Source organism: Coloeus monedula (assembly GCF_965178545.1).
Source record: "Coloeus monedula genome assembly, chromosome: 6".
NCBI classification, from domain to species: domain Eukaryota; kingdom Metazoa; phylum Chordata; class Aves; order Passeriformes; family Corvidae; genus Coloeus; species Coloeus monedula.
In genome coordinates, this window is record NC_138786.1 from 25,502,940 (window position 1) to 25,522,795 (window position 19,856).

The 19,856-nt window shown below is 56.5% G+C and overlaps 3 protein-coding genes across 6 annotated transcripts in view; 1 reads left to right on the top strand and 2 right to left on the bottom strand.

Moving 5' to 3' along the window:
• Positions 1–1,683: 1,683 nt before the first annotated feature.
• CHRM4 (cholinergic receptor muscarinic 4) lies at positions 1,684–3,161 on the top strand (the record flags this gene model as incomplete). Its single annotated transcript, XM_082283550.1, has 1 exon — positions 1,684–3,161. Exon 1 carries the CDS (start codon positions 1,689–1,691, stop codon positions 3,159–3,161), a length of 1,473 nt encoding a protein of 490 aa, XP_082139676.1. The 5' UTR covers positions 1,684–1,688.
• Positions 3,162–5,756: 2,595 nt separating this feature from the next.
• Positions 5,757–6,800, bottom strand: MDK (midkine; the record flags this gene model as incomplete). Its single annotated transcript, XM_082283666.1, has 4 exons — positions 5,757–5,782; positions 6,206–6,367; positions 6,460–6,621; positions 6,722–6,800. 4 exons carry the CDS (start codon positions 6,798–6,800, stop codon positions 5,757–5,759), a joined length of 429 nt encoding a protein of 142 aa, XP_082139792.1.
• A 6,959-nt stretch (positions 6,801–13,759) lies between these two features.
• Positions 13,760–19,856, bottom strand: part of DGKZ (diacylglycerol kinase zeta) — a gene marked incomplete at its 5' end in the record, with an annotated part of 46,544 nt that continues 40,447 nt past the window's right edge. For all 4 annotated transcript variants that reach the window (XM_082283853.1, XM_082283852.1, XM_082283851.1 and 1 more), the window contains 4 exons: positions 13,760–16,150; positions 18,499–18,598; positions 18,891–18,927; positions 19,445–19,565. In XM_082283853.1, coding sequence (XP_082139979.1) covers positions 16,034–16,150; positions 18,499–18,598; positions 18,891–18,927; positions 19,445–19,565 — 375 coding nt within the window. In that variant the 3' untranslated portion in view covers positions 13,760–16,033. The remainder of the gene's footprint in view (positions 16,151–18,498; positions 18,599–18,890; positions 18,928–19,444; positions 19,566–19,856) is intronic.

The window sequence follows — 19,856 nt, forward strand, 5'->3', positions numbered from 1 at the left end:
AGCTGTAGCCTTGCAAATGCAGAAGCTGCCTAAATAGCTACATCGGACCCTGGCTTTAGCATCTCAGCAGCCACATTTTCATTTAGTTACATCTGCATCTCATTAGAAACTGCTTATATTAAAAACTTGGCTATTTTCTGATGGCAGAAATCTCCTACACTCACCACAAATGAAAGACAAGGGCATTTCTTTTCAAATACTTAGAATAGAAGAGCCAATCTCAAAGCCTGCCAGACCCTGTTTGGAAGAGGTGCGTGTTAGTGGCATGTTTATACATTTAGCAGAATCAGTTTTGGGGGTCCTAGGCATTTGGAGCCAGCACCCAAGCCAGAGACACTGTGCTGAGCCCTCCCACTGCAGGGACACTTGCCCACACGCTGGCTCCCACTGGGTTCCTGGCAGCAGTGCCCATGGGGCTGACAGCCTGCCCTGGGCACCAGGAGGAGCTGCTGGAGGGGCTGCCCTTCATGGGCTGTTGGGGTTGGGATGCTCCCAAAAGCCAGGGTGAGGCTAGTGAAGGCCTAGCATGTTTTGGGGACCTGGATGGTGTGGGAGAGGTAGATTCAATGGGAAGCTCTTCTGTCCAGCCCATCTCCCTCAATGTCTTTGCTTTTCCTTTGCTTTCCAGGAAATTCCCTTTCATCTCAACATAGCACTTCTGGTCTATTGATTTTTTTTTTAAGGTCCATTCTACTCTTTCCTTGGGTGATTAACCACAGGCATCTTGGTTTGGATGAAGGCAGTAATTCTGTCTGTAATTCTCATCACTTTTCATAAATAATTCCATGTATCATGCTGAGGTGTCTGACTGCACACCACACATCTCCGTGGCCAGGGTGGCTGCAGCTGCAGTGTGATGTGGGATTGGGGGAAGGGGTTATCACTTCCGAGCATCACTGACTGATGGCACTTGTGCAGCTCCCTCCCTCTCCTGCACCACGCCAAATTACCCATCTTCAGGCCTTTCTTGGCTTTTCAGCATCTGTATCTGAGCAGTGCCACCCTTTTGTCAGGGCTGCCTCTGTTGGATAGGTTGGTGCCCCCAGTAAGATGTCGTGGGACTCACACAAGCTGTGGTGTAACTTACTGTTTTCCTTGTCCCAGATTTCATCTTCCAGAAGGAGCTGTTTGCTGCAAGAGACACAGGTGAGCTGAGTGAACCATGGCAGGGGCTTTGTGGGTTACTTGCCTCTTGGGGAGTGCTTTGAGGAGCTCAGCAGGACATGCCTGGGGCATACCATAAACCTGCTCTCATCCCTGGGGCAGGGCACTGGCTCCATGCTGTGCTCTTCTGGCAGTGAGTGCTGTATGTGCATCCCCCTGGGCTCTGCAGTCCTCTTCCCCCCAGCCCTTTGGCCTCCCTGTGTGCCGCTCTGGGGCACACGAAGTTGTGGGATATGGTTCCTGGCCCTGCAAAGAAAGGACCATCACACCCTGGCCATAGGACTGTCCTAGCCCCATTCCTGCTTCTCTCCCTACAACTTGTGTGTCTCCTCTACTGCTAAATAGGGACACAAAAAGTGCCTCCAACAGACTCCTGGAGTGGCAGAGAGAAGTCCAGGAATGCCAGGAGATTTTTGAGCACTAGCCAAGAGCAGTGCTGGCCTGGGAAACTGAGGAAATGCTGCCAGGCCAGGCTGGAAGGTCTGATATTCTCCCTTTCTGTCCTCGCTCTCCTTGCAGATCCCATGCACAACCTCTCTGCTCAGCCCTGGCAGGCAAAGATGGCCAACCTGACCTATGACAACTTCACCCTGGGCAACCACTCTGAGGTGGCTGTGCAGCCTCCCACCAACTACAAGACAGTGGAGCTGGTTTTCATTGCCACTGTCACCGGCTCACTCAGCCTTGTCACTGTGGTGGGGAACATCCTGGTGATGCTCTCCATCAAGGTGAACCGCCAGCTCCAGACTGTCAACAACTACTTCCTCTTCAGCCTGGCCTGTGCGGACCTCATCATTGGGGTCTTCTCCATGAACCTCTACACGGTCTACATCATCAAAGGCTACTGGCCACTGGGGGCTGTGGTGTGCGACCTGTGGCTGGCTCTGGACTATGTGGTGAGCAATGCCTCTGTCATGAACCTGCTCATCATCAGCTTTGACCGGTACTTCTGTGTCACCAAGCCCCTGACGTACCCGGCCAGGAGGACCACCAAGATGGCAGGGCTAATGATTGCGGCCGCATGGATATTGTCCTTCATTCTCTGGGCCCCTGCCATCTTGTTCTGGCAGTTCATTGTGGGCAAGAGGACAGTCCCCGAGAGGGAATGCTACATCCAGTTCCTCTCCAACCCAGCGGTGACCTTTGGCACAGCCATTGCTGCTTTCTACCTGCCCGTAGTCATCATGACGGTGCTGTACATCCACATCTCCCTGGCCAGCAGAAGCAGGGTGAGGAGGCACAAGCCTGAGAGCAGGAAAGAGAGGAAAGGAAAGTCCCTCAGATTCCTCAAGGGCCCCCCAGTCAAACAGAACAACAATAACTCTCCCAAGAGGGCCGTGGAGGTGAAGGAGGAAGTGAGGAATGGGAAAGTGGATGACCAGCCATCTGCACAGACAGAGGCCACTGGCCATCAGGAGGAGAAGGAGACATCCAATGAGTCCAGCACTGTCAGCATGACCCAGACCACAAAAGACAAGCCCACAGCAGAAATCTTGCCAGCAGGGCAAGGACAGAGTCCAGCCATCCCCCGGGTGAACCCAACTTCCAAGTGGTCCAAGATTAAGATTGTCACCAAGCAGACGGGGACTGAATGTGTCACCGCCATTGAGATCGTCCCAGCTAAGGCAGGAGCCTCCAACCACAACTCCCTGGCCAACAGCCGCCCAGTCAATGTTGCCAGGAAGTTTGCCAGCATCGCCAGGAGCCAAGTACGGAAAAAGCGCCAGATGGCTGCCCGAGAGAAGAAAGTCACCCGAACAATATTTGCCATCCTCCTGGCCTTCATACTCACATGGACGCCCTACAACGTGATGGTCCTCATTAACACCTTCTGTGAGACCTGTGTGCCCGAAACAGTGTGGTCCATTGGCTACTGGCTCTGCTATGTCAACAGCACCATCAACCCAGCCTGCTATGCCCTCTGCAATGCCACTTTCAAGAAAACCTTCAAGCACCTTCTCATGTGCCAGTACAGGAACATTGGCACAGCCAGATAAACTGGCACTCAGGGACCACTTCAGTAACATTATGGAAACCCTTCCCTTTGCCTCCTTTGCCAGCAGGGGTTCTTCTGCTCCCCACTCACAACAGTGCAGACTGTGCAGTGATTGCAGAGGATGTCCTTCATCCAATGCTGACAAAAATCCAAGGCATCTCTGAGCTGCAGGTCCTTCCAGTCACCCGGGGCCTGGGGACTAGCTCGGGGAGCCAGCGGGAAAGCCAGAGGCAAGAGGAGGAGATGTGGTCACCAGGAGCCCTTCCCAGCTCCATGCTCTTGAGATTGGCCAAATGGCATCAGTGTTCTCCTAAGACTGGATGTACCTTTTTCCCCAGCTGACCATCTCCAAGGCATCAGAGCTTGTCTGCATGCAGATGGGCTAATGCTGGATACTTTCCATTGGCTTCTAAAGTGTTTATTACCCAAGAAATGAAAAGAAACCAGGGTCAAACATTTGCTAGACATCTTGGACCAGGCAGGCTCAGGCATGCTAATGGGGAGTCCTGCTGGCCCAGTCAGGCCCCCTGTGAAGGCAGTCAAGATTGGACCCTAAAAGATGTGGCAAGCTGCTTCCTTTCCCTGGAGAGTGCCATTGGACATCCTCACCCAGGAATCTGGGGCAGAATTCTTCCCTGGGCTCTGCCTCTGCTCTCCCCTTCACACCCTTTCTGCCCTCAGACAGCAATTTGCTGGAAAGACAGACAGACAAACCAAGCATTTCACTCCTGGGTGAGGAGTGTGAAACCCAGTCACCTCTGACGACGATGGAAACCAAAACTGCAAAGAAAAGCAGTGGTGTGGTGCAGGACTTGGCTCCACAGCCCTGGGAATGGGGCCCCTGAGAAGTGGGCAGCAGTGACCATGAAAATAACTGGCCTTGGGAGGGATAGGGTTGACCTGAGGGTCTCAGAGGAGGGTGGGAAGAGGGCCTGCAATGTGGCCAAGGTGCCCCATGTCTTACCTGGGCCATGAGCAGGTCCCCGCTCTCCCCATGATAGGTATGGGGGGGCCTGATGCGTGGCTCTGGAGGCAGGAGAAGATGGCAGTGGCCTCCAGCCCTGCTCCTGCCCTGAGTGCAGGGGGATCCTCCAGGGAGACCAAAGGAGCTGGTTGCTGAGCTTTGTAAATGGATGTAATGCTGGATGTAACGCTGTCATGGGTGTTGTGGCAGAGCCCTCAGCATGCGGGCTTCAGCCAGCATCTCCAGCCTCCTCCCAGCCCACCCGCGTGTGCCACCCAGAGCACCCTGGGGCTGCTCCTCAGCTACTCCCAAAGCCAGGTGCAAGCCTTGGTGGACACAGCCAGGGGCAGGCAAGGGATGGGATGGGGCCACTCTAGCACTGGCAAACTCTGTGTCCATGTGTCCTTCCCATCCTCATGCCAAGGTGCAACCTGGAGAAAGGCTGCCCCAACCCAGATGGGAACCCCTCCACCACTGCCTTTAGGGGTGCCCAAAAGGCCTGGTGGGGTTCTGGGTATTTTTAAATGGTTAAAACTGCAGCCCAACACACCCCAAGACAAATAAAGACCTTGGACCAGAAAACTAATGGCCATGGTGTGAGGAATGAATGAGTCATCACCCGGGTGGCTCCTTCCCCGCTTCCCAGTGTCACCCACTGGTGACATTTCCTGCAGCCTATCCCTTCTGCCAAAATTAAGGGGGGTGGGGGAGGGGGAGGCAGCCCAAAGCGTTGTTGCAAAGAGGCTCTGAGGTCTGACCCATGTGCTTTGTCCAGGACCGTGTGCATGTGGCAACCAGGCCACCACTGCCAGCTGCATGGTAACTTCACTGCTGGTGCCAGTGGGGTCAGCAAAACTGGGGTTTGCTGGGGCTTCCAGCACAGCAGCACCTTGTGGGGACAACAGGTAGATTCTGATACTTTTTTTAAAAAGACTTTTATTGGAAAAGAAAAAAAAATCGTTTTCCAAAAGGAGTGAGAGCTCCCACCCAGCACTGGTGTTGGCATGGCAAAGGCAGAGGGGCTGCAGCTCCAGCATGGACACACAAGGTTGGAAGTGACAGAAAGGAGATGCAGTTGCTTCTCAGGGTGGTGGTTGTGTTTTCCTCAACTGCTGCAGTAAGTCATGCCCCAGCCAAAGGGATGCTGGAATAAACCCCCTGAGGTGAGAGCAGTCTTCGAGTGAGAAAACTTGAGTGATGGGGTTACTCAGGCATTCAACACCCAGCCCTTCCCTCTGGCACTGGTATCTGGTGGAGGAGCGAGGAGGCTCCTGGGCTTGCAAAAGGATGTGCTAAAGGCAACTCATTTGTGCTGGAGGGTGGAAAAATGTGTGTTCCATCCCAGGTCTCCGAGCACATCCCAGTGAACCCCAACACCAGCTGAGGGGAGGCGAGCAGGATGCACTGGCAGTGGCCATGGGGCAGCAAGGATGGAGGCAGCCTATCCTGCAGGATGGCTGGGTTTGCTCTCTACAATACTAATCATTAGAACAAGGCATCTCAGTGAAAGAGGAGGTCATGGAAAGGAGTAAGGACAGGAGGAGGAAGACTGTAGTGTGGGCCAGCTGCAGCTGGACATCCAGTCCTGTATGCACCATGTCGAGGGACCGATAAGGATGCTGGCTTCCTGTTCTAGTCCTTCCCCTTGCCCTTCTTTGCTGCATTCAAGAAGCACAGGAGACAAGAGTTAGTGCATCTGCTGGCAGCTCATGGTGCCCCGGACACTGCTGTGGTAGAAACGTAGCCAGCATGGCTGCCTAGGCACGGCACAGTGGCTGCATCCCTGCAGGCAGCCTCCCACCATGCCAAGCCATGTTTTGCACCAGTCCAAGTGAGGAGAGCAGGGAATCCCCATCCCACCAAAGATGGCAGTGGTTTGTGGGGAGACCAAGGTTATTCCTAGTAGAACCTGCATCCCACCCAGCCAGCAGCTGGACTTCGCAGTGCAAAGGAAAGAGCATCCTATGTAATCTCCCACACCACCAGCAAAGTGCAACCCCAACAGGCCAAGGTATGCCTGAAAAACCCCCGCCCAAGGTTGCAACAGGACCCTTGTGGGGACAGGAGTGGTGGGAACTGACCTTTGGACTTCGACTTGATCTTGGAAGAGCAAGGCTTGGTCACATAGACAATCTCCTCACACTGGGCATTGTACAGGGCTTTCTTCAGGATGCCGGAGCGAGTCTTCAGGCCTGTCTGAGCACTACAGCCTCCCCAGCTCTCAAACTTGTACTTGCAGTCGGCTGGATGAGAGGGGAGAGGCATCAGAATTGGCCAGGAGCCCCAGTCACCCAGCACAGGGTGGTCCTCAACCATCCCACCTCCATGTACCCACCTCCAAATTTCTTCTTCCAGTTGCAGGGGATCTTGCACTTGAGCTTTTTACTCTCATCTTTGCAAGTTCCCTCACGATAGCCCAGGCCACAGTCCTTACTGTTGGGAACACAGGATCCCCAGCGCCAGTCCTCACACTTGGAGCCATCCTTCTTTGCCTTTTCTGCATGGAAAAGTGGAGTGGGTGCTCTCTGCAGGCACAGGGGAGCATACCCCACTCTGCCCCCTGCCCCACTTGGCCCCTGCCCCAGGCTGCCCCTCACCTTTCTTGTTCTTGCCAGCCTCAGCGGTGGCAGCCACCAGGATCAGCAGCAGGAGGAGGAGGAGGCCCCGGACCTGCATCCTGCCTGTGGAGGAAGGAGAGGGTGAGGTGGGTTGGAGGATGGGGTGCAATGTGGTGTCGAGGGGGGGCATGGTGGGCTGTGGGCAGCCTGTGTGGGAGTAAGACAGCAGCTGCCTCCATTGCACACACCCTACGTGTGTGTGCACACCCCTGTGCCCTGCTTGTTGCCACCCAGTAGAATATGTTCATTAATTGCAACAGGAAGGTTAATTGTGTACCTCAACAACTGCCTCCCACATGGGAGCTGCAGGGCTGAGAGATTGTTCCCACCCCTGCAGCCCCCCTATTGCCCTGCCTGTGGTTGAAATGTTCTCCATGGGGACCCCTGCAGCCCCCCTATTGCCCTGCCTGTGGTTGAAATGTTCTCCATGGGGACCCCTGCAGCCCACACAGCATCTGGGGAAGGGCCTACATCTGGCTGCCAGTTGCCAGCCCTTACGCCCCATATTTCTCTGTGGATTCTTTAGCCATGACCCAGCAGGCTGCTGACCCATACCACAGAGCGTTGGGGCTGGGGAGCACAGCTCCCATAGTACCTTACTCTGGTTCTAGGGGATGCCAGGGAGAAGGAAAAAAGCCCAGAAAAAACAAACCTGCTGCCATGAGGGGTCTGAGAGTTAAATCAGTGGATTAAACACCAAAAAAAGCATCCACAGTGTGGGAGCTCTTTGGAGGGATGGAGTGGGAGTGCTGAGCCCACTGCCCACACCACCTGTGCATGCAGGGGGTGTGCAGGAGTGCACACACCTGGGAGCAGGTTTGGGACAAGGGTGCATACACATAAGGATTTGGCTCTGGGGGCCATGCCCTGTCCCCTTGCCCTGGTGGCCTTGGACCATGTGACGGCTCTCCCCTGGCTGCCACCATGAGACTCTGTGGAATGTTGCTGCCAACTATGGTCCCAGATCCTGCTCTCAGTGGGAACAGGAGTGCAGGCATGCAGAGCCAGCATTTCAAATTGGGGGACCCCTTCCCTGCTCCCCCAAAGCCTTTTAAGATGCCACCCATATCTGTGTGGCAGCAGCCATCCAGAAACTACATGGCACCTGCCCCGGCTCTGTGATGGGCTTCGCAGAACTGGGCTGTAGAGGACAGGATGAACTGCAAGCCACAGAGGACATCAATGCAGGGATGAGCCTGGGGTCAGTGTTTGCTCCCTCCCCTGGGCTCCCTGGGCAGCATGCCAGAGAGAGCAGCATCCCACATTATTCAGGCTCCAGTGCACTCACCTTTCATGCATCCGCCGCCAAGCTGCCGGCTTCGCTCTGCATTGAACTGTCACAGGGAATTACACAGACCGGCTGGCTGAGGGCACAGCTGTGGGGGTGAGATCTGCCTTCCCCCTCACCCAGCCCGGCTGGGAGCCATCCTGCCGAGCACAGCACGGCTCAGCTCTGTTCCCACCCATCTGCCTTCAAAGGGGACAAGGGCTTAGCACAGATGGGCTGCTTACAGATGACAAGGCTGGAGCTGAGCTGACTTAGAGACATGGCTGTCCCTCTTTCTGCAGCAGCCCTTACGGCATAGCACATCTGACATCCACATTATTCACAGAATCCCCCTGGTTTCAGGTGCTCTGTAAATTTCTCCCATCCTTTGCTGCAGAGCATTCCCCTGTGCTCCTTGCACCTACGTCCCAGCCCAGCACCTTCTGCTCAGGCACTTCTGACACGGCCTTCAAGCCCCCAGGGCAGATAGCTCCAGCTGCTGTTCTCACCCCTGCCTTGCCTCCAGGCACGCGACTCCCTCTGTTTGCATGGGTGCAGTGAGGCCCTGCCCTTGTGTACACAGGGATGTGAGAAGGATGCCCTCTGAGGGGCTGACCAGCTACAGCCCCAGGGACCCCTGAATCTGCTCCCAGGCTCGGCCCAGCACATCACATTCCCCAGGCAAAGGTCTGCAGGGACCTTCAGTCATGGCTCATCCTAAAGCATTCATAAGGGAAAGGGAGTACGGTTTTCCAACTGGTTTTCCAAACAGTCGGGCAAATGAGCTGTTCCTGGCTGGGCTGACAGCACCTTCAGGCACGCTCGCACAGCTGTGCTCCTCCTACATCCCTGTGGGGCCCTGGCTTCTCTCCTCCTTAGATGCTGGCTGGCTCACACATAGCATTTGTCTCTCCCGGGAATGGGCTTGCATGAACGGAGCAGCCTGGAGCCTGACCACATCTTGGCAGTCCCTGTTCTCCATTCCCCCTCCTCTAGCTGCCCAGGGTTTTTATAATCTAGGATCAGCTTTAAAAAGAAAAATAAAATCACCTGTTGAAGCTGAAGCAGAGCTCAAATACCCCCTACTGCAAATGGGAAAGCTTGGACCCCTCTCCGGACACCATTCAGGGCCAGGTAGTGCTACCGACTTCTCCTAATGCAGGCCACAGGTCCTCCCCAGTTCCTGACCCCTCAATGGTGTCCCCATGCGCTCCTGGGAACAGGGCGGCGGCTGGGCTGGCACCCCCCTCACAGCCCCTTTTCCAGTAGTGGGACCTCTCGGCTCGGCTTCGCTCGGCTCAAATCGCAGCTGGCTCTGGCAGTGGTGGGCGCAGGACTGCTGTCCTCCCTCCGCAGGCTGAGCTGCTTCCCAGCCTCCGGGCAGGAAGCCCGGCACTCGAGGAGCCCAGCGCTGGGGAAGCCCATGGCCTGGAGTGCCAAGCACCGCGACAGCAGGAAGTTCCCTGCTGCCAGGAAAGGGGAGACCGAGCATGTGCCCGTGAGTCAAGGCGTTAGCACCACCGGGAGGCTTTCCTAGAGGTGCTGAGAGAAGCAGAGCCGGGGGCTGTGGGGCTTTCTGTCAGGCGGCCTCACCTTCCCCTCGCAGGGAGGAGAAGGTGCTCCAAGGGAAAAGAGTTCTGCCCCTGCACTGGGGGCAGAGAGGGGAGCAGGCAGCACCCTTCCACACCTCTGCCCTCTGCTCCCTCCTCAGGGAGGATGCTGTGCCGTGAGCCCCGTACAGCCTCTTTCCCTCGCCCTCCGGAGAGGCGGGCGGCGGTCGAGCCCCGCTCCGGGCCAGCTCCCCTGGCTCCAATCGGAGGATCTCCACCAGCTGAGTCCTCCCCGAACCAGTTTGCGGTGCTTCCCCAGAGGAGTATGGGGTAGGATACCGGGCCATTGCCTCAACCCGTCTGCTCTCCAGGAGCCCTGACTCCCTACCAAACTCCATCCTTCTGCACCTCCAGGCTCTTCCCTGGCTCCTCTCAGGCGATCCCGCACCGGGGGGGTCGCCGCCCCCGGTCCCCCGGCACCAATCGCCCTTTTCTGCAGCTCCTCCCCAGCCAGAGCCTGTCCCCCACCCCGGCAAAGCCCCTTCCCACTCCGGAGAGCCCTCAGCCTGGGTGACTGCCGCCTCGCCGGGGAGGTGACGGGAGGTCGCCGCTCGCCTCGCCCGGGGCGCCCATCGCCGTGGTGTGGGGCGGGCGGTGCCGCCGTGCACGGGGCCCTGGAGCGGGGGCCCGACCCGAGAACTGTGGGCGGGGGGCCGCACTCACCTGCGGAGCGGAGCGGAGCGGAGCGGAGCTGCTGCCTTTGTGTGGCGGCCGCGTGCGGAGCCCCGCGCGGCGCACAGCGGCCCCTGACGTCGGGCTCGGCTGGCAGCAAAAAGGTGGGTTTTTAGCCCAAAACTTTTCGCAAGCTCCTCCTCTGCCCCCCGGCAGGCACAAAGGCAGGGCGGCGGAGGGGCGGCCCGGGGGCAGGCTGGCCCCTCGGCCGGCGGGGCGGGGGCAGCGCGGGCCGGGGGCAGCGCGGGCCGGCGGCGGGCCCCTCGGCCGGGGGTGAGCTGGGCCCGAGGGGCGTCAGGTTCCGCGGGGCACGGCCCCTGTCCCTTGTCCCCTCTCATCTTCCTGCAGTGCTCTCCAACCCGCACCCGCGGCGCCGTGCCAGGGAAGCTGTGCAGGTTCAGCTGACCACGCACCCCAGCATCACCGAGTGGCCGAAGGGTGCACAGCTTAACAGCCGGGCAGGGTCTCCCCTGGGGGCTGCTGCTCTGAGTTTCGCTGGAAGCCGGCTCCGGGGGCACTCCTGGGGCTCGGTGAAGGGAACCACCGCGTGTCTCCACCAGTTCCATGGATGCCTCCTTCTCCGTCAAGGGCTCTGGCGTCAATGGACCGACCTTTCATGATCTCTGCCCTTTTCACCCTTCTCTGTTTGCTCTGCCCCTTGTGGGAAGTTAGCAGGAAAGGGGCACTTGCTCAGCACCCAGAGCAGTACATGACTTACATGCTGTCCCAAGCATCTCCCCAGTTCCATCCCTTGTGACCTGCCTGCCTGTCCCCAGCTCAGCCATGTGGCAGCCCTTCTCCTTGGACCAAGCAGCGGTATCAGACTTCTGGTGGGGGATGGAAAGGACCTTTCGGATGTGACTGCTCCCTTTCCCCCCACCCACCACCTTTTCTTGGTACATGAGCAAGGCAGTAGCCAAGTCAATTCCCTTTTGGAATTAGCAGACAGAAAGGAGAGTGTCATGCCAGAAAAATGGGGCTGTGGTGGGGAATGGAGCCGTTTTTCCACCTCTTACCTTGGAAGAAGTCTGCTGAGAGCAGGGCTGCCACAGGTGGGGTTGCAGGGCGGGGCAGAGGGGTGGCTGTTTTTTATGAGCTGCTTCAAAACCAGGAATCACTTTCCAAGAGATTGCCACATTTAATTCCCACTCTGCCAGCAGTTTCCTGAACATCTGCAGAGGTTTTGAGGAGAGCTGGCAAATGTGGGAACAGGTCACCTCCCCTTTCTGCTGCACACACAGCAACAGGTACTGCTGTGTGGTAAGGGATCTGGAGATGCCAGGCTGTACATTTGAGTCCAGGATGCAGAAATGGATCCTGATAGCTGGGCAGGTGGCAAAGCCAATAGCCTCCCCCCATTGCTGGGCCTTTGCACTAAAGCTGAAGAAAGCTGCTGAGACAAACTTCAATGTGAAAAAGGAGAAGGATCTAGGTGTGCATCAGGTTTGCATGTCTGAAGTATGGGACTGTGATGAGCAAACCAGGGACTGTAGAACTGTTAAAGAACTACATGTGGAGCGAGCACCGCTGCTACTCTTCAGCTATTTCAGGCCATGAGCTGAAGATCTCGCTGGAGTCCCCAGGGCACAGCAGCATAAGGCATGGCAAAGCCCTGTGCAAATTTTCATTCCTTCCAGGGGATCAGGAGACAAGTCCTGGCTGTGTGAGAGAGCAGAGATGCATTGGCGCACATCACTCTCAGCAGTGGCTGCTTGGTCCCTATGGACTCTTTCTGAGGGACGTGGGGGAAATGGCTCCTTCCCCAGCTCAAACAAGCAGCAGAAGGCTGTGTTTGCAGAAAGGGGCCTCATACCAAGGAAAGGAGGAAAAAGAGGGAGTGTGACCAACCCAGATGCATTTCCCTGCAATTGGTTAACTTGAGCTTTTTACCTCTAAAAATGTCACAAGCTAATTCATGGCATGTCAGCTCTGCATTTTCCATCTCTGGTCAAAGCCTGGTCCTTGGGAAACTGGTACTGGATGTTGCGGCAGTGCCAGTGCAGGAACACAGCCATGCATGGGAGAGGAACGACCTTTTTCTTGTTGAGGTGTGTGGCAGGTAATCATTAACAGGGCCACACTGCTGTCACCCCAGCTCCGCTAAGCTGGGGCTGAATTTGCATGGCTTTCTCCAGCCTGCACACGTGCACCTGGTGCCTACACCCCCAGGTGTGCTTCCATCCCACAGGAGGGCAGACAGACCTCCAAACCTCCAGCACCTAACTGAAAATGAGAAAGAGGGGATGCCAACACCCTTTGGAGAGAAGGGTAGGACTTTGCCCCAAAGGTACACTGCCCCTTTCCCAACACTCCTCATCAGAGTGATCACATAGTGGGACTGCTTCTCTTCCTCACTGTATATTTGACACTGGGGCAGCTGGAGGACTCTTATTACCATGGTTACTGACAGCCCTCCCTGCCGAGATGTGGGGCAAGTCCCAGCATGCTGGGGTCTGGGCACTGAAGTAGAGAGGGTCCCCTCCTCCCAGCTGCATGTACACCTGGTCCCTGGGGAGGCCGGGACAAGTTGGTGTGCCTTACACCTGCTACAGATCCTCACTGTTAGCTCTGGGCAGGAACTGAAGGTTGAAGACCATGAAAGAGAGGCACAATGGCAGTGGAAGAGACAATGCAGGCAGGGAAGGAGGCTGCTTCTCTGGGCAGAGAGGGGCTGGCAGGAGTGCAGTCAAACTGCCCTCAGAAATCTGAGTTTAAGGTATGCATATAGCTCCTCATCACCCAGCACCTCCATCACCAGCATGCCCTCAGCCGCTGCCATTACCTCCTTTTTCTAAGGAAACTCCACAGGAGAGAAGTGTGTTGGCCACAGTCATGCTTACGAGTCTGAGGCTGGAAGCAGAAGTGTCCCTAATCCTTGCTTTTGTAATCAGAGAGCAGTCCTTCCACCAGAGCAGCAGAGATGATCCCTGCCCTCAGTGCTCAAGAAGCAGAAGCCCAAGACTCCCTGCTGGAGCTGGGAATGAATAGGAAGAGCCCCCGCCAGGCTCATCTCCTGCAGAGCAGCATGGCTGGGGACAGCTCACCACAAAAAAAGGCCAACAAACATTTTGAAACTGGAGGCTGGATGCTGCTGTAGTACCTACTGACAGCTGTGGCAGCTGCTGGGGCTGGTGCCTTTGCCCCAAGGAGGAATAGCAGGATGCCAGCTCCTGACTCACACTTCCAAGGCCTTCTGGATCACTTGGGAAGGCAGTGCACTTTCTCCCTTTCCAACATTGACTGAGCACTGAGGTATGACACAGGACAAAGACCCCATATCTAGCAACAGTCCCAGAAGGATGCTGTGCTGGGAAGAGAACAAGGACATGGGCCAGCAGGGAACTCCTAGAAGTACCCCCAAGTTTGGATGGAGGCAGATACCTTGGGTTCCAACCTTGCTTGTGCGACACAGGGCAGCTGTTGTGCAGTACCTGCTGCAATCTTGCGGATGCAGCAGGAGACAGGAACTAAAACATCAATCTCTTTATTTCAATGGCAAGAAACAACAACATCCAAACAGTCAAAGTTGAAAAGCAATGGGAACACAGGCTCGTGCCAGGCCCTGGGCCTGCTAGAGCCAGCACCCTCACATAGTTACAAAAATACAATCCTACAACAGCGTCTAAGAAACACAGATCCAGGTATTGCACAGAACCCCTGCCCTCAGGGGGCAGGGTGACCAACACCCCCTCCTTCTTCACCAAAATATAAGCAGGCTTGGAATTGCACAGCAACTCAGCTCACGCGTGCACGGAGGGGCCAGGCAGGGAGGGGAACAGTGTGTCTCTCAACTACCTGTACAAACACTGTAAGGGAGATAGGGGGAAACTGAGGCTCTAAATGCCTCTGGGCCAAGTTGGGCATCCTGTCTGGGGCAGCAGTGGCATGGATGAGATGACAGCGCCTTGTCTGTCAGTGGCCTGGCAGCAGTGCTAATGAGAACTCCAGGCACTGCTGGAATGTCCCAGCTCTCAATGCATTAGGACGCTATCATGAGTAATTGCCAATACTGCCTGCCACTGGCCCCTGGGCACCCTGCACAGCCCTGCGCCTCCCCAGTACAGCGACCCCCATCCTTCAAGGGAACCCTGCTCCTGGCCAAAGAGTCTGAAGGGTATTCTGGTTTCCTAGAGTATCCTCATACCCTTTTCTTGGTAGTAGGAGAGATTCAAATGGTGCCACCCAGCACTACCAATGGGCCCAGCTGGGTATGAGTGCAGAGGGACTGCGCAGACCACACACGGCGGCAGCAGCATCCTCTCCTGGAGCCAAGCTGTGAACAGCAACCCCCTTCACAGCCACTGCCCAACCAAAAGTGCCAAGCAGGTCTGCTAGGCTCAGAGCCATCAGCTTTCCTCCTCTGTGGGCACCTCCTGGTCTCAGAGACTCAGTTCTGCAAAAGCCTTGCTGAAGGCCTCTGCATCAAGCACTCACGGCATCCACAGGGGAGATGGGTTGTGGTGGCTCAGGCACCATGGCAGGTGGTAGGTGAAATTCCATCCATTGCAGGCATGGCTCAGGGCTAGGAGCCCTGATGGTTCCTGTGAATCCAAATCCCTCTTTCTGCTAAAACTGGAGAGGGTGAGCTGGTGGTCTGCCTGGGTGGGTTGTGTCTTGGCTGGGTGAACTCTCAAGTTTTCCCTGCAAAGCATTGTGCCCAGTTTGGGGAATAGCAGGAGTCAAAGGATGCATGTTGCCAGGCTGGGGGCCATCCCAACCTGGATGGGAGATCCCTGAGAGCAGCACTGACCCCAGCACTGCCCATCCAGCCCCATGCAAAGTCTACCATTGAGGGAGAAACTGAAGCAGGGAGGGCAGCTGAATCCAAGTCAGCATTTGGGAAATATAACCAGCTTCACTGCTGCCACTGCCACTGCCACTCACAGATGAGTGCAGCTCTCCACCATCCTGCAGTGGGCTCACAAAGAGATGCCCAGCAGAGTGGGTGTGCAAACAGTCCCACCCAGCCCCGTGGAGGGAAGCGTGGTGGGAGGGCTTGGTAGCCTTCCTCCATGCCATCCCAGCCCTGAGTCAGACTGCTGACTGAGCACTAAAGGCCAATCAGGAGGGCACCTGCTGCCCTACTTCCAGTTGCACCAGTCCCAGATGCTCCAAGGAAAGGCCGGGTGCACCAGTGACTTCCCTCCTGCTGCAGAAGGCTCTGGGTAGGGCAACACAGAGACCTGGTGCAGCCCCAGGAGGGAGAAGGCAGGGGCAGTAAGTTGTGGTGCTTCCTTTGGGGCAAAGTCTGAGACTCACAGCATCTGCTGTCTGTCCATGCAGCCTGTGCCTCCCATAGCTGTGCCAGACAGGAGAGGAGGAACAGGACACAGACCTAGCCAAGCACTGCCAGCGGAGAGAGGGGCTGAGCAATGGTGTCCCACAAGGATCATAGGTAGGAGCCTGTGGAGGGGGCACTGGCATTACTCCCATGAACCAGGGTGACTGGGGGCTTCAGCCTGGCCCACCCCAACATGGCTGGGGGATAGAGCCCATCTAGAGCAGGGAATGTGGTGAATGAGAGGTGAAGGGGTGGACACACAAAGAGTCAGGCTTCAAGTCTGAAATACCCATTGTCCTCATAAACAGAGTCCCAGCCCAGCCTGGGGCAGAGCTCTGCTGTATCCATCTCCAGGGACCAGGTTGACATCTGGGGAGGGTTAGGCCAGATACAGCTCTGCCAGTTGGCATTGTCCTCTTCTCATCCTGCATGAGCTGGCTTGGGCTAAGGCACACCAAGCACTACACAGCTGTCTCCTGGTCCTCCCGCTGGATCATCTGGTAGTGCTGTCGGTTCTCGAGGTAGGCAGCTAAGTCGGGGTCATTGGCTTTCTCAGCACGGTGCTTCGGGGTGTCTCCCTGCACAGGGGAGGCAAGGAGTCAAGAGTGCCATGCACTGCCTGAATGCTGCTTTGGCACCCAAAGGCATCCCCATTCCCCCATGGTGCTGGGTCCAGCAGAGCCTGCAGCCAAACTCCAAGGCAGGTAGCAGCCCATGTGTTCACCACGGGATGAAAGCGTGCTCCTGAGGAGCCTGACTACTGCAGGCTTGGAAGCTGTCCCCTGAAGGGCCATCAGCTCTAGGCATGGGCTAGGACACGACTGACCCTGGGAGTTACCCAAGAGGAGACAAAGGGTGGTCCCCATGACCTGCTCTTCCCCTGTGCTGCTCTTTCCCTGTGCAGGCGGGAAAGGGTGCGGAATGAGGGGTATGTCTGGGGAATGCCCTGGAATACCAACCCCCCTTCCCTCACAGCCTGGCTAGCACTCCAGCTCCCGGAGGAGGATCACATTTCACCAGCTTATTGCAGCCATCTGGATTGTGTCCACTAATGAACTCCTGCACTCCATAAAAAGCAAATCTGTTAACAGCTCCCAGCTCTGTCTCCTCTCCCCCTTCCCTCCCCCTGCTCCTTGCTCCTCCTCTCCAAGTGCCCAGGCTCTGCTGTGCCACTGAGAAAAGCCACAAAAACCTGGCGCTCTGCCGCTGCCATTGAAAACCAGCCCTGGAAGGGATACCCATCCTGTCCAGCTCATCCCCTGGTGCACAGCAGGGCACAGGCAGCTGCAGTAGCGTGCCGGGGCCTCCAGAGCAGCCCGCAGCCGTATTTCCCCATCAGGAACAATGGTCAGATATGCAGAGCCCTCCGCTGGGCCTGGATGTGGCTGTGCACAAAAGCCCACCCGTGTGTGGCTGCAGAGAGGTATCGTGCACCAAGAAATCTCCCTGGCATGTGCATCCCAAGACTGGACACACCCCACAATCCTGCACACACCCCCCAGCAGCCACACCATCAGGGGATGGAGACCACTCTGTGCTTTGGTGCTGGGTCTCCTTGAGGGCCTCCTCCCCACATCCCCTGAATGCAATCACTCATTTAACAGAGGAGGAATTGAGCTTCTTTCCTGTTCCCCTGCAGAAGCCCCTCTGCATCACTGCCTGCCTGCAGCCTGAAACCGGAGCTGCCAGGGCCTCCCTGCCTGGCTGGGCTGAGGCACGCCAACTGATAAGGCTCAGCCTCCCTCACCTCTGCAGGGAGTGGGATCAGTCTGCTCCAAACTCGTGCTACAGGTCTGCCGCTGGGGCTCCTAATGAGGTGGATCCTGCCTGTGCAGGCAGGCTGTGACCCAGAGCCCATGAAAGGTCAGTGCAGCAGCACAGAGGGGTCCCCAGGCAGCCACAAACCTGACATGCATTTGCACAGGCACGTGCAAACCCATTCCCTGGGGGGGCACATGCCTGAGCAAGGCTCCCTTTTGTGCTGGTAGGCTGGGGGCTGTTCCCCTCCTTCAGGCAAATGAGGGGGCTGGGGACAGAGAGGGGCCATGCCTCTTGAACTGCCCTCTCCTCTTGCCTCTGCCAGCTGAGTCTCCAATCAGGCCAGTCCCACTCTCGGCACTGTGCAAGACCTAAGCCTTAGACAGGAACAAGGAAGAGAGATGGGGAGCCAGAGATTATCTGTACAGCTGGCAAACAGGGATGTGCATTGTCTATATTGAACCCCAAGCTCCACCAGCACCCATCAAATGGGCTCCTAACCAGCGTCCCAGACCCACAGATTGCACCTTCTTGGCTTGTTCTACATCACCTCTGCTACAGCCCATCACTACAAGCCTCCACCAGACAAACCTGACCACATCCTCTCTGCCATATGCCAGCCCCAGGAACCTCCTATATCAAAATATGGCCCCAAGCCCTCCCCTTTTGCAGCTCCTCTGCCAGGGCTGGCACAATTCCCTGACACTAAGGCACAGCTCAATTAACTCGGCATGTGAGGGAATGTGCTGCCACTGCCTGCTCCTGCTCCCCGCAGGCCAGCTTCACCCGCTAAGAGGAGCTCCCAGATCCCCCATCATGACTGCCTGTGGGGGAGAGTGGGGGGAGTCCTGCAGCTGGGAGGGAACTTCCAAGGAGAATGTCCTTGCTCTGACCCCTGAGGGTGGGAAGGGGGAGACAGGGATGAGACATTCCAGCCCCTTGCTTCTAATTTAATAAAACAAGAGGGAGAGAAGCACCAGGAGAAGAGGGATTTAACCCCTCTGCAGCTGGGCTCTACTGGGCAAGCAGGGGTGCTCCATGTCAGCTTCTCTCTGACTGGCAAGCACCCCCACCCAAAGTACCCCTGCTCTGCTCTCCAGCTGGCTCTGCTCCTTGCCAGCCCTCTGGTCACCCCAGAAAGCCCCACTGCCACCGCTCCCGCTGTCACCTGCAGGTCTGTCTTCATAAGCGAAGCCCCGGCCTCCACGATGTAGTGGCAGATAGTGCGCTGGCGTAAGGCTGCAGCCTGGTGCAAGCTGGTTTCACCGCTGAGGAGGAGAAAGCGGGAGATGTGAGATGTCCCCCTGAACAGGGACAAGCAGCACATGCAGGTGGCAGCGAGGGACAGCAATTCAGCAGCAGCAGCAGGAGCTGATGGCGAGTTGTGTGTTTGTCCAGGCTGCCCTGGCAGAGGAGGGGATGCTACTCAGGGGTAGTCTGTCCAAAATGGACTGGGAATCATGGCTGGCAATTATAGCAAGGGCAGCTGAAGTGTCCCTGTGAGTGGTCACTTCACAGAGGGTCTGGCCAACAGGTAATGCAAGTCAGGCAGCAACTTACTTCTCCTCCTCTGTGGCATCAAGGATTTCTGAAGGAGCTGTGGAAAGAAAAGAGTGCAGGTGAGTGAGACCCAGCTCCAGGGCAGACACAGACCTGTCTGCTCCTTGGTCACAGTCTGCATCATTCCATAGGGGCTGCTATTTTCATGCTGCCTGCACAAGTCCTGGCTCCAAAGAACTCAGGTCAGCAATGGCATCTAAGCCCAGCTGATCCCAGGAAAGAAGAATTGGTTGTGGACTTGCTACAGAGAAATATCTAAATAAAAATAAAGAGGTCTGTATTTAAGTGGGAACTGCCAAAAACAACAGGTCAGCTGCCCTGAAGGCAGAAGCAGGACACTGAGAAATGTTTCCCAGAGACATGCTGGTCCCTGCCAGGATGCAGCAACAGCCATGAGGACACCCCAGTACTGGCAGACAGATGCCAGGAAAAACCCATACACCAGAAGGATGATGTAGCAAATCCAGAAGGAAGGGATCTAAGCCCAGGAGCACTCCCTCCGAGCAGAGGGATCTTTTTTGGCTGCCAGGCTCCTTTGCTAAGCTCCAGCTCACCATTCTCGATGATATATTTGACGATGTCCTTGCTTCCTGATTTGACAGCATGGTGGAGGACAGTCTGGCCCGAGGAGTCTCGCACCATCAGGTCTCTTCCAGCTTGGTGCAGCTCTTGGAACTATAGGATTGTCAGATTGCTCAGGATGAGTTGCATTTCCTAGCTCCAAGCCCCAAGCCCCAGCATTATGTGCCTGAAGTGCCTGACAGGTTGTGTGGATACTTGGGGCTGGTGGGGAGCTTTGTCCAGCTCAGCCATGCTACCAAGTCCCTTCCCTTTGTGTGCCCCAGGAGAGGAACCAGGGCTTCTTGCCAGAAGTCTGCCTGGTTTCCAGCCACCACTCCTGAAGGAAGGCCCTTGACAGGAGTTGCTCCAGGGCAACTGGGGAGCATGGCTGGCAGGGCTTCCCTT